General features: G+C 50.2%; 1 protein-coding gene across 1 annotated transcript in view; it reads left to right on the top strand.

The window, feature by feature from the left end:
• The first annotated feature begins 5,375 nt into the window (after positions 1–5,375).
• The window catches only part of RASSF5 (Ras association domain family member 5), an 81,050-nt gene continuing 72,188 nt past the window's right edge, over positions 5,376–14,237 (top strand). Inside the window, exon 1 of the mRNA XM_024248944.2 lies at positions 5,376–5,904. Coding sequence (XP_024104712.2) covers positions 5,448–5,904 — 457 coding nt within the window. The 5' untranslated portion in view covers positions 5,376–5,447. The remainder of the gene's footprint in view (positions 5,905–14,237) is intronic.

Raw genomic sequence — 14,237 nt, 5'->3', positions numbered from 1 at the left:
TCCATCTCTGGGTGCAGGGGGCGTGGCTTGAAGAGACATTAAGAAAAAAATCCTGGAATAGGTACAGGTTAATGAGCATCTCCAGTTAGCTCTGCACAGTGGGTTCAGAAAGACCACTAAGAGCCAAGCAAGGGAGGCAAACATGTCCAAACTGAGCTGCAACTCATGTTAGGATAATCCGAACTTCAAAGGCACAATGGGCTTCTTGTGAGATCCCAGGGAAGGAGCCATGAGTGAGGTCTGGGTGACTGTGAAGGCTCTGGAGGACCTGGCGTTTGGACTAGACCTTGGGAGTGGAGCGGGGTTTCCATAGGGAAAGGAAACTGGGGAAAGATTTTGCTGATCCTTCAAGCTGCACCTACAAAGTGAGATCAGAGATTCTGAGCCCTGCCCTTTCTACCACACCAGCTGGGCAGAACAAAGGCAAATTCATGGATCTGAGTGGATATGAGTCCAGACTGTGATACCTGTTTGGGCCAGTCACATGACTTCTCTGAGCCTTGATTTTCTCACCTGTAAAATAGGAATGCCAGCCATTTCACAGAGTTGCCATGAAGATGAAATCGTTCAAGCCAAAAGTGCCTGCCGCATAATAGATGCTCAATGTATGTTTCTTGAGCAGATAACGTGTAACATATGGCACTTTACAAGGGATTTCTTTCACAAACACATTTTGATCCTCCAACATTTTGTCATGGTCCCTGCTCTCAGTCTAGTAATGTAAAATATTACTGACCCCCATCACACATTGCAAGCAGCACTCACTTCTTTGGAAAGCTAAGCTCTGTATGAAACACGCTGCCCAAGAAGGAAAGGAAGCAGCACTGGAGACCTGTGTTTCGTAGTTAACCAAGATAAGGGAATTTTTTTCCAAATGTCTGTGGAGGGGGTCACATCATTTTAACTATTTACTGCTGTAACCCCATTTTTAAAGTGTAGTCTGTAAGCCATACGAATCAAAGTCTCTTGCAAAATCCAGGCCAAAATCCAGACATACTGAATCACAGGGTCAGGTCCCAGAATAGGCATTTTGAACAAACTCAGGTTCATAAAGCTTGAAAAGTTTTTGGGGCTGTTGTGCCTGTTGTTCTCTTAGTCTGGGACACTCTTGCCCAGATAGACAAAGGGCTTGCTTCGTTCAGGTCTGTTTAAATGTCTGCTCCTCAGAAAGGTCTTTCCTGACTACTCAACCTAATAGAATAGCCTCTATCACCTTCATCCTCTTAATGTGCTTGATTTTCATCAAAGTGCCTACAACCTGACATCATATTACTCTTGTATCTGTTTATTGTCTGGCTCTTTCACTAAATGCAAGCTTCATGAACATATCCATTTCACTGTTGTACCTTTAGTGCCTAGAACAGTGCTTGATACATAGTGGATATCAGAGAATTACTCATTAAATGAATGAATAACTGCTCTATGCCCTTGAAGATTGCACTGGCCATTAGTGCTGATTGCCAAATATTTCCAGCTCTCTCCCCTTCTGAGCACAAGGTAGAATTGTACATCTGCTCCTGTTTGTAGAGTGGGCTCATATGACTAGTTCTGGCCAATAAGCTGTGAGCGAAAGTGACTGGAGCTTTTAAATGTTGATGTGGGATCCTCCAGGCTCTCTCAACTTCCTTTTGGCACAGTGACTGGCAACATTAGACATGGTGAGTCTGATGAGAAGAGAGCCCACGTCAACCTGCAAAAGGCATGTAATGTGAGGAAGAAAGGAGTCTGTTATTTCAGGGCACTGAGCTGTGGAGCTTATTACTACAGCATAACCTAACTTGTCCTGACTCTTAAAGTGATTCCATGTAGACAGTTGTGCAACTGTCTGAATCCCTGGGAGTTTCCTGAAAGCTTCGGGGATTTCAGGCGACTTCAGACGCCTCAAAGTCAAACAAAACCAAAAATGTCCCCTTCAGGAAGTCAGGCCATGTTCTGTCCTTCCGTTTTCCTTCTTACTAGAGGACTTGGGGAGGGAGGCTGGGCGGCAGCAGTCAAACAACTCACCCAATGGGAAAACCAGCACGCTCTGGGACCACCTCTGAAGTGATCTCACACCCTGACCACACACTCTAAACTCACTGTCATAATCCTTCCCCTTGGTCAAAAATAAAAGCAGCACACTCACTCTGCTGGGAGTGAGTCACAAACAGAAAAAAGTCAATGGGTCTGAGCCAAGAGGATCTACTAACAAGGGGAAAGATCTCCCAGTGGAGGTGTTTCAGCAGATGCTGCGGTCTTACCCTTGTAGCCTAGATAACCAGACAGATCCAAAAAATGTTAAAGTCCAGGCATCCGACAACCTTATAATACCCCAGCAACATCCTGACCTTATAATGAGACTGGAGTTTCTTTAGCACTTCTTCCCTGGGGAAGAAGGAATACGCTGCTATTCATGTGGGGTGTGTGTATGTGTCTGTGTGTGTGTGTGTGGGAGCAAGAAAGAAGTCTATGTGTGTGTTGTGGGTTGGCGGGGAAATGCTATTTCAGGGAAGAAGGGGACTGGGCTGGGAAAACTGGCATCAGAGGAGACATGCCTCAGCCAGGGAGCCTCACATTGAGGTTGAGGAGGGCAACTACCCGCCCCAACTCTAATTTCTTGGCTCAGAGAGATGAACTTTAAGATAAAATTTATGATCAATTTTTTGATTGGCTACATGGAGTTATATGATTAATATCTCCATTTTCATCTCTGTTCCCACCCCAGAAGCCAAATGTAGGGCTCTGGCCCTACACAATCTCCTCCCACATTCATGCTAACAGCAGCCACTGCCACTCCACCAAATCAGAGCTGCAGGAGGAAAACAAAAACTAGAGCATTTTTCTGTACAGCCCAGACAACTGGGGAAGAGTTTTATGCCTGATGGTTTCAGATAGTCTTCAGTTTCCCGTGGCCAGAGATGACGCTCCTCCTCATGAGTCTCTCTATCCAGGAAATCTGGTCTGGGCTGCCCAAACCATGCTTTGAGGCTGCAGGGAAGGACAGAGATGGAGACTGTTAGCAATTATTTCACAAATGGCTTTTCAAAGCCGATCTTCCAGGGATGAACTTGTTGTCAGATCCCTGCTGCTTCTTGCTCCATCAGGCTGTCTCAGAGCTCAAGCTGGTTCCATGCCCAGGACCTCACCCACCCACTGCACTCCTGGAAGGGAATGAGTCTCAAGTGTGTGGAGATGGGTAACAGAGTGTGGACACAGCAAATATTTATATGGAATACAGATTTCTGCAACAACCCCAAGAGAACTGCTTGCAGAAAAAGTAGGAGATGAAAATAAGAGACCACAAGGGCAAATTGTATTTTCCCTTCTACACTTTCAGCAGAAAGTATTCAGAAATAGCCCTCATTGGGCTTTTATCTGTCAGGTCCACTGAAGTACACTTGTCCTAGGCAGAAGGAACAGAGAAGCCCATTCTCAGAATCACCACCTCAGACCTAGAGCAATGGTTTTCCAAGTTGGGTCCCTGGATCAATAGCATCAACACCTGGGAACTTGCTAAAAATGAGCCATCTCAAACCCCAGCCCCAGACCTATAGATTCTGAAACTTTGGGGATGAAGCCCAATAATCTTAACAAGCCCTCCAGGTGACTGTGATGCATACCAAGGTTTGAAAACCACTGATGTAGCAAAAGCAAGGTTAGGAGAGGGAAAAGGAAAGGTAGAGGAGGGGTGGGGTAGAGGGGGTGGCCTGTGGCTTACACCCCTCATCGGAGCTCCTCTGTTTGGTAGCACTGTGGGGTTGACTGTCCCATGGGTCATTCCTCAGAAACCACCTCATAGGGTGAGTTCCCGCCTCTGGTGAGCCCCAGAGCCCCAGGAACCTCTCCTCTGCTACAGATTTGGGAGGCAGAGGACTATGATTACCGTGAGGGAGAAGCCATGGAGCAAAGCTGGCTGGGAATTCCCTGGCCACTGGACCCTGGAAATCTTAGGAATTACCTAAAAATTATCTCCAAGGGAAAAACAAAAAGCAAAAGTGAAGATTCCCCTACGAAGCACTAGGGGGAGACCCATCTCTGGCCTGAGAAGAGAAAGGCGAGCCCAGGTCCAGAAGAATTTAGACTATTCTTCTAAAAAATGACCACCGCTAGACGGACCAAACCGAACCTGTGTTTTAAGAAGAAAGCTGTGATCACTGAGTGATAATGACGGAGCTGGAGAGTGCCACATTAACACCCACCTGTCTCCCCACCTCCAGCCCAATGTACAGTTAACAATACTGGGGCTAGAGAGGGCCCAGGCCCGGGTTCAGAAATCCAGGAGTCCTCCTTATCCATGAGATTGGCCTGTTTCCATGGGCAAAGGTGCCTGTCAGGAACAACTACATAATTTGTGGGAACCAGTGCAAAAAGAAAACGCCCAGCCCTTTGTTCAAAAAGTAAGACTTTCAAGATGGTGACCACAGAGCAGTAAACCAGACAGGGGTCCATGAAGCAAGCCTTCACGGGGGAAAGTGCCGGGAGAAAAGAGATCTCTCTTTGGGTCCTATGAGTGAACCATCCATACCAGGTTCCACGTAGGGCATTTAGGGGAACTGGTATCTCCACAGTAATTACTCGAGCAGCTCTGGGGAACAGAGGGTTGGCTAAGGAAGGAAAGCTCTCCCAACCCTTGGGGAGAGGGAGCGTTCTCTCAGTCGAGCCCCTACCCCAACTCGTCACCACCCCCCACCAGTCTTCCAGGAAAGAGGAATACCCTACGCGGCAGGGCTGCGAAGGGAGGGGAAATCCAACCAGAGCGAAAGTCGCACGCGGACAGCTCTGCCAAGCCCTTGGAGGTATCCGGCGGTCAGCCACAGGACAAGGCGCGGCTGCGAGAGCGCGCGCGGGGCATTCCCTACCCGCGTCGAGCTCGGTTCTAGAGGGGGCGGCGGGCGGCTACAAGCCGGAGAGAGGAAGGGCCAAGGAGCACGGCCCTCCTGTCGGCACCATCAGCGGGAGAGTGGCGGGCGGACGCCTAGACGCAGGGGCCCTACTCAGACCCCATCGAGCCAGTTCCCAAGCCTTTCCCTTCGACCTGCTCCCTCCCGGGGCCCTTGAGGGTGCGGGTCGGGGGTGAACGTGGTGTTGGGGGAAGTGATTGGCAAGGGAAAGAGGCAGGGCTGAAGGCCGAGGGCCCCCCGGCAGAAATGCGCCATCTGAGCTGTACTGTACAGAGGCGCTCCTCTGCGGAATCCTGCAGCTGCTCCAGGTGAAGATGCCCCCAAATCCACACTCGCGCAGACGTCGCCCCGCACCGACCCTACCCGCTTCGGTCCGTCGGTGGTTCCCTTGGGTCGTCCTTCCTGTCACTCCGACTCTCCCCGCCCCCGCCCCGCCCCGCCCCGCCCAGCAGGCTGCGGTTCCTTTAAAGGCGCGCTCGTGTGGGGCCGCCCCTTCTCTCGGGGCTGGCTCGAGAGTAGCGCAGTAGCCAAAGCCGCAGCTGCCAAAGCTGCCGCCACTAGCCGGGTATGGCCATGGCGTCCCCGGCCATCGGGCAGCGCCCGTACCCGCTACTCTTGGACCCCGAGCCGCCGCGCTATTTACAGAGCCTGAGCGGCCCGGAGCCGCCGCCGCCGCCCCCCGACCGGTCCTCGCGCCTCTGTGTCCCTGCGCCCCTCTCCACTGCGCCAGGGGCGCGCGAGGGGCGCAGCACCCGGAGGGCTGCCCGGGGGAACCTGGAGCCCCCGCCCCGGGCCTCCCGACCCGCTCGCCCGCCCCGGCCTGGTCTGCAGCAGAGACTGCGGCGGCGGCCTGGAGCGCCCCGACCCCGCGACGTGCGGAGCATCTTCGAGCAGCCGCAGGATCCCAGAGTCCCGGCGGAGCGAGGCGAGGGGCACGGCTTCGCCGAGTTGGTGCTGCCGGGCGGCCCCGGCTGGTGTGACCTGTGCGGACGAGAGGTGCTGCGGCAGGCGCTGCGCTGCGTTAGTAAGTGTGAAGGCCGGGGAGGCGCGCGCGGGGAGACCGCAGTCTGGGGGCGAAGGACTGGGAGGGCCCTGGGGCAGGGAGAGAGGGGCCATTACACTCTCTGGCTCCAGGGGAGCCCCGAACATAAGGAGGTAACAACCCCTGGGGACAGTCCGCTCCTTAGTTCCCTGCCCGGTATCCTTTAGTGTCTGCCCACTACCTAGGTACGGTTATGCGGTAGTTAACAGATACCTGTCTCCTGACAGGTGCGTGCCTTGGCCCTCCACACACACACACACACACATACACACACACACACTCGCACGCAGGTTGTGGGGGGTGGGTGGGTGATGGCCTCGGCGGCAAGGTCATTCTGTCATCTCCCTGTGCACCCTCATGGTTTTGTTGTGAGTTCTTGGGAGTGGGTTGTGAGACTGCTGTTGAGATGACCGTTTGACCCATGCTTATTAGGGTTACTGACAAAACGCTTGTTTGTCCGCCCATGGTACAGGCTCAGACCTCTCCTCCAGGGGGACCTATTGGGACAGGGAGGAGACTTTGTTAGACTTTGGATAAAGGCAGGTGAGGCTGAAGAGAGCCTGAAGTCACCCTGAACCCGTGCCCCCTCCTGCCTTTCACCTCTGGCCCCTCAAACCTTTGGACTCTGCTCCAATGTTTGGCTGTGCCCTGCCTCCTCTCCTTCCTCCTCCTGGGTTCCTGCCCTAGTCGTCATGCTCTAACATTACTCAACTCCTGGCAGGGTCCCTTCCTCTCCACAGCTCTCAGGCCCCTCCAGTCACCTCCTGAGCCAGGCTCTTCTCAAAACCAGAAAACACTGAGCCCCCAGTGTATAGATTTTCTGAGCCAATCTTCAGTCTTCTTGGGGGTTTATTATTTTTCTCCTCCTACAGTTAGGGGTGTGTATGCCTTTAATAGGTGTCCACCCTCCACCCCCACCCCGGCATTTGCTCTTGCATGTTTAGCAAAGGATGTCCACAGCCATGTGTTCATGTGTTTACATGGATATTTCAAATATCTGAAGCCCAAAGCACAGACAATGGCACAGCCTCTAACAAGCATCTCTGGAAATGGATTGTGGTTTGCATCGTTCAGCAAAGGCCCTTCCCCCATGACAGCAGCCTCACATCTCCCATCCAACTGCAGCGTTGGACAGCAGCAGCGATTTCCACATCAGGAAAACCCTACCTTTTTTCTGCCTGCAGTCTGTAGCGGAGGCTGTTCAGTGTGCTGCCCGCTGCAGCTGGCTGCAGGGAAATAGAGCTCTGACTCTAAGCCTGGGTCAAGTGGAAGGGAAAGATTGGAAGTGCAAGTGGGTGCTGCTCTTTCCTCCACCAGAACCCCCAGTTCAGGTGCTAATTAAGAAGGAAGGAGCAAAGGTTTGTAGAGATACATATTGTGGGTAGAGGGGCTGCTGTCCCTTGGTAAATGCCTTTGACTGCAGTAGAATCGAATGCAACTTACCCTTGGATGTGTCGGCAGCTTTTGCACTTTCAAGATTCCCTTACTGCATTCAACAACCCTACACACAGGGAGAGAGGCAGGAGCCTCACTGAAATGGGTTTTATCATAGCTGGAATCCCAGGAAATCTGCTTCATAGGCATTCTAGTTTGTAGTTAGACTTTGGGGGACTGTATCACTTGTTGAAGATTTTGCACATAGTTTTGTGATTTTCTTTTTTTTTTTTTGGTTTGGTGATAATGGCGCCTTTGTGTGTATTTGTGTGTGCCTGTGTGTGATACTCCATGACTAAATGAATTGATCCTCATGTCACATCAGAATTGTCGATCTCCTTTGATTAAGTCATACATTGTTTCTAGTGGCAGGAAGATCTAGGCCCCCAGGCAGTACCTCTGACTTTGTGTGTGACTTGGTGAGGCCTTTTTACTTTTCTGGGCGCTCATGGCCCCTTACATAGTTGGTTTAATACTAACGATGTCTGAACACCGGAGAGAAAGCAAAACTGGAATCAAGGGGCTACAGAAAGGAGTCTCTGTTTGTCATTATTAATATTTAACTAATTGTGAACCTATGGCTGGATGGCAAAAGTTGAGAAATGTTCTGATGTGCAGATGAGGGCTGGCAGGTGGAGACACAGCAGGCCAAACTCGCTGAGCATCTTTCTTTAAGTTGAAGGTCTGATTCCATGGTGGGGTTGCTTTGTTTTATCTTCATTTTGAAAAGCAAGTGTCAGAAATAGGACTTTTAAAAAATCATACTATGCAGTAGTTAAGAGTACAGACTGGAACCAGAGCCCTGGGTTTGAATCCTGACTACCACTTAGTCCCCATGTGAGTCCTGGACATCTCTGTGTTCTGCTTCCTTGTTTTTAAAAAAATGAGATAATAATATTACCTACTTCATCATGTTAATGTGAGAATTAAATGGATTAATATACATAAGGCACTCAGAACAGGGCTTAGCAAAATGCAATATGAATGTTCAATTCGATATGATTGTTATTGTCCCCTCCCATCTAACAGCTGTAGCAACTAGTCTGGGCTCGTGACACCTCCTAGGATTACCTTTCGAAGCAGTGAGTACAATTTGCAAACTCTGCCTGGTTGCTGAGCTAAGTGGGGAAGTGACTGCCATAGGCATCCCAGAAAATTTGGGTATTAGGTGTCCTCTAGAAATGCCACTCCTGCCTGATGTCCTGCTGTGGCTGAGGAGACCCTTCTGTGCCTGGCATAGGGGCCACAAAGCCATTGGCTCCTTGTCTTTGTGTTACTTGCACCCAGCAGAGTGCCAGGCACAGAGCAGGGTCTCACTACGTGGTGAGTGATGAAAGTGATGGCTTGTTTGTGCTATTAAATATCCCAGCCCTTGGAAACAAGCAGGAGGGCAGTGGGTACGTGAGTGACATCTGTCTGCCCAGGAGACTGACACTGGGTGGGAACCATGTTGGCGGAAGGGGATTTTAGTAAGGAAAGCATTTTGGAAAACACTCTTCCCACTGTCTATCTGCCTTTTTAGCAAAAGTTCATCTAACCTAAGCTTACCCCACTTCAAGGTCTGTAACCAAGCTCTGGTTAACGCTGGATTTGTGAACAGGGAAGTTCAGAGTTAATATTAATTTCTAGGATTAAAGAACTCATAGTTGTGAGATAGAGAAGGAAATCCAGTGGGGATCTGTGGAAAGGCGGAGAGAGAACGAAAGGTCGTGTGAGCGCATGTGTGTGTTTTGGGGTAGGGGTGGTGGTAACGGTGAGAATGCATTTCTAGCATTCTAGGAGGGAATGGTCAACAGCAAATAACCAGAGAAACTCACTGGCTGCCCTTTGGCTTTGTTCTCAGGGACTTCCCCTTACAGATGATGTCCCTTAGTGTTCATTCTGTAGAAGGCACATGGAGGTGGCCTTTTACCTTTCATCTCATTTTAGTGGCTGCGTAAGCCATCCTGGACCAGGGGATGGTCTGGCACTTGGAGAAACCTAAGCCTGACTCAAACCCTCCTGGAAATGCTTAGACACACCTTGGCCACTGTCAGTGAATGCCACCTGTCTGCTCCTGGAGTCAGAGTCTCTCTCCAGAGGGGGCGTTATTCAGAGCTGTGAAGTGTTAAGTGATCGGAATTACATGGTTGAAAGGGAGGCCCTCTAACCTCCCCACTCTGTGATAGATTTATTGATGTTGTGAATACAAGGCCCTGCCATGCAGCCCTCGGGGAAGGGCACCGGGACTATTCTTATTAAGAATGGCTGATATCTCCTGGGCCTCTAGTCAGGTCTCTCTAGTCTTGCTGCTGTGCTATTGGCTGGGTTCAACTCCACTTTCTGCACTTTCTGCACAGCTGGAACCACCTGCATGACAGCCCCCTGATCCTGCAGACCCATCCCCCGCTTGTGGGTTCTTTGTGAAAAAGGCTGCTGGGACGTTGGCATTGATTCTTCCTGTAGCAGTGAAAGGTCTTCATTTCAGGCCTCTCAGAAATCATCCTGTGTTGTTCTGGCGGCTTCTGTATTTATTTACCTTGGGCACTTGGAAGGTATTTGTGCACCCAGCAGCACTGAGTGTGTAGTGTGTGTTTTCCTTGATTTAGCCCCGTGTTTGGCTTTAGAGTTTAAGAAAATGAAGCACAGAAATGGATATTTTGTTGTTAAAGATTGTGAGAATCCCCCACTCCCAAGCCCTCTCCTATCCCTGGCTCTAACTGGGGTCTTCTTCTTGGGCAAGGTCCTGTTGGAGGATGTGTGTGTTAGGGGCCAGGGAAAGGACCTGGAATGCTTTCAAAGAGGCCTTCTGAGCTCCCCACGCTGCAGCCCGCTTTTCCTCTCCTCCCTGCTTCCTGTCTTATCAAAAGATGAAAGTGAAAGGATTAAATGTGCGCTTAATTTTCCCCACTATTCATCAGAGCATGAAATTTTCTGATTATGGAGTGTGGGGGGCTTGAATCCCAGGTACAGTCAAAAATGATTAATGCCACTTGTCTGCCAGCCTAATTAGACTTGGTAATGAACGTGTGTGTTTGCCTGCTGATCCTGTGGAGTTATTAGGTGGAAGTGAATTGACATCTCCCGGCAGCATTGACGGTTTGGTCTGATATCCTCTCTCTTCTCCCCAATTCTACTGGCGAGCCAGCCTGTGCCAAGCCTGGCAGGTAGTCCCTGAGTGACAAAGAAAAGACAGCCCCCAGCCCAGTCCCGAGGGCCCTGCCTGGGTGGGAGAGTGAATTTATCCTGTCAGGGAGCCACCTCCTGTGAAGTGTGAGCAGGTCAGGGGCCAGAGGCTTAGGGGAAGCTGCCGCAAGGCCGAATCCAGGTCTGAGAATGGGCATAAGAAGAATTCTTTGCATGTCAGTAGTGCCTTTTCTCTGAAGAGCCCAAAGTGTTTTCATGCCCGCTGCTACATTCATGCTCAAAATAGCTTCATGAGGTCAGAATACAGGGATACAGGGATGCTTAGCTCAGCTGAAAGGGAGTTACCTGGCCAGGAGTCACCTGCTGGCTTTGCTAGGGACAGTGGTAAAGTTAGAACCTCTCGGGTGGGCCTCATTCTGACAGGTCTTCAAGGCTTTGGTGCCGTCTCAGGCCCTCAAGCCATTTCCCCCGCTTTGGGCTTCAGAGTCAGCACCTCTGTGTGAGAGGCAGCTACCTGAGATGGGATGGCTATGGGTGGGTCCCAGCTCCTGCACCCCAGTGTTCTCCCACAGGGCTCTCTCTGGCTCCCACACCCACCCCTCATTCCTCAGTTTCCCCATGGAGGGCAGCTGCTGGCATTCTTGCTCTGCCCAGGCTTACTACGAAGGCTGCTGAGGAACCTGTAAACACATCTCTGGCCTCACCAGAGGCCCTTCCTGTTTGCATTCCTCAGATGGCAAGGTGAGTATTCTTGGGTGGGTGAGTATTTGTGGGTGTGCAAAGCATGCAAGCTCCCCACCCCCAGCCCTTCTGAGGGAACCATGTTCCTGGGGCTCAGTCAGCACCAGCTGGTACGATATCCTTCTCACAAGCTTGCAGACCTGGGTCTGTGCTGGTGGCAGGATGCTTTCTGCCTCCCTGCAGGGTCTCGCTCCATCTCTGCTGACTCTGGGCACCTGCCCCTCCCGCAGGGCTCTGTTCTGACTCTCCATGGCTGGGTGGGGAAGGGCTGGCGGCAGCTGGGAAGGCTGGGCCTGACTGGGGAGATGGTTTTGCATTTAGTCATTTTCAGTTTTTTTCCAAGAGTTTTGGCAAGCCTTTCTCCACATGTTCCGGGCTGGATCTCAGGGTCGGAAGGGGAACAGAGCCAGTTTTGAGGCTTAGGGGAAACAGCAAGGAGGCTGAGGTGATGATGTTAGACCAGGCAGAAGGCTGGGTTCCCTGGGGGCACTGGTTTAAGTGGAATAATGTCGGGGCTTGGGAGCAGTCATGGGTTGCCCCACCCCAAGGTCAAGACTGTCTTGACTCACACCTGAGGAAGTGACTTTTGAGTTTTTTCTGAAGCACTCATAACCATGCTGAGGAGACTCGGGCAGAGCCTGGTAGACCCCAAGAACTCTCCATGGTGTGGTCTTTGGCTGAAGTGGCCCAGAAGGCCATGCCGGGCCTGTTCTAGCATGCCTGTGGTTCCTAGAGTACACAAAGGTTTGTGAGAGATGTACCCATCAGGAAATCTTTGAGGTTTGATTCTCTTTTTTTGCCCTTTTTGGAGAGGAAGGAGGAAGAGCAGTGGGGTCCCTCCTGGCATTGTAGCATGTGTCCAGCCTCCCAGGGGAGAATGCCCCACTTTGGCTGAGGAGTCTGGTGAGCCCTGGGAATTGTAGCAGGTCCCAGATTTTCTTTCAGATTTTCCTACCTATAACTATTGTCCTGGCCCCATTTGAGGGCATGGGGCAGAGGGTTTGGGGGGAATGCAAGATGTGCGTGCTGAGGGTCTATTAGAGGGGTGGTGTTGGAAAGAGCAGTCTGTTCATTTTTGTGTGGCACTGAGCAGGTGAGTGGATGGCTGAGTAGGATATTTACCTGTGACAGGTTTATCCTTCAGTGGAGGGCCTGTGTGCCACCTTCTGCTCCCCATTCCTGTCTTTTGAACAAACATATTTCCAAGGTGGGACAGGTCTTATTTAGACATCTGCAATGGCCATTGGCTGGGGCTGCTAGAAAATTAAAACTTGGCTTACACAGACCTTCAAGAAATCAGACTCCAGGTTCATGAAAGTCAGGCCGAAAAGAAGAGCAATGTTCTTATTTTTTAAAAAATCCTTTTATGTTTTGTTTCTACTGGACGCTAGAGCTGGAAAAGAATTATCATTGTGTTTGCTGAAGATACAAGCTGGCATTCTGCGAACCTGCTAGGATGAGAATATTCGCATGGAATACGAAGAGTTGAGAATGGCAAAGAAATTGTGGGAGCAGAAATAACTTTTGTTGCACTTGGCTGTCAGTAAGGCCGTTTGATGTGCACTGCCTCTGTCAGGATTGCAGTTCTCTTGTTTCGTCGGTAGAGCTGATGTAATCAGGGCCATCTCATAGATGAGGAAACACAGCATTCAGGGAAGTCAAATGACTTCACTAAGATAACCCAGATCATTAGAAGCAAAGCCAGCACAGAACCCAGCATGGCATTTTGCCTTAGGCTAACATCATTGATCACGCAAGTTAGTTGAGTTTACTTATTCATCTGCTGCCCTTCTGCCGATGAATGCTGAAATGTCCAAAAAAGGAGGTACAGGAAAAAAAGGAAGGTGAGCCCTATACAAGCTAGAGAATCAACCAGGGCCGGGTAATTGAGAGTTGGCTCCACTTAAGCCAGTTTTCAACAATCAGTTTCTAAATTGATCGTCACCATGTGTAAATCATGAGATCTTTAGACAAAGGGTGAAAGAAATAAGTGTGTCTCTCCCCGCTCCCACTCACCCCGTAGGTGTTCAGGGTGTGTAGTGGGTGGGCCTGGAAATGCAGGTGGAGGATCTTTTTCTGTTCCACTCCTCCTTCTTGCCATGTCCCAGCTCTCAGAGTTCATGACACAGGACTAGTCAGGAACCAAAGTGAAATTAACAGACTGGATCCTAGAGGGGACAGCTAGGGTGAAGAAGAGATGGATAGGGATTGGACAATAATCTGAAGTTGCCTAATGGACCTCTGGCTCTAATCTCAGGCGGCGATGTGGCCCCATGAGAAAAAATACATCTGGGGAAACCTCCCACCCCCAAGCCAGCTCTGACTCTGTATATTTCTCCAGGTCCATCTCTCATTTGGGAACAGGTACCATTGCTTACTTTTCTTGCTGATTTGCAGGAGGCTGTTTTTTCTATCCAAGTTGAATGGAAGTTGGAGACTTGGTGGTTTCTGCTGAAAGAATTAATGTGGATTATTTTTTGCATCTGAAGAAAGTATTAACCTCCCCACCCTCAAAAAAAACCTCAGAGATGCCTTATTATTCAACTGGAACAACAGATTCCAGCTGTAACATGAGAGTTTTGAGAGAAAGCGTTGAGCATATTGTCCATGAATGTCTACCCTAGTGATGAGTATTTTTTAAAAGCCATCTGGAGGTACCTTTATATAAAATAGGGTGATAATATATTGTACCCCAGCAAGTAAGATGGTGAAGATTGTTGCTTCAAATTATGCTGGGCCACGGCTGAACTTGCCTCCAGCATGGAGGTCATTGAGTCATTGCTTAGATGTCAGAGACAGCAAGAGGTCATTGTAAGCATTTCCCTGCCTCTAGGTAGTGCTCCTCCCAGACCATCATTACAGTAGAAAAATCTATCTAGTTTTCTAAAGGTCAGGAATGAAGATCCTAGAGCTTCTGAAAGCCCCATCTCCAGACTCTGCCAGTTCTTTCCTGTTGTCTTTCCCAATGGCTTAACCTGTCAAAGAACAGCTCAGTGATGAGGAGAAAACAGAAG

Source organism: Pongo abelii, chromosome 1, assembly GCF_028885655.2.
Source record: "Pongo abelii isolate AG06213 chromosome 1, NHGRI_mPonAbe1-v2.0_pri, whole genome shotgun sequence".
Classification (NCBI taxonomy): domain Eukaryota; kingdom Metazoa; phylum Chordata; class Mammalia; order Primates; family Hominidae; genus Pongo; species Pongo abelii.
Note: the sequence above shows the minus strand (reverse complement) of the source record. Positions and strands in the feature narration are given on the sequence as shown.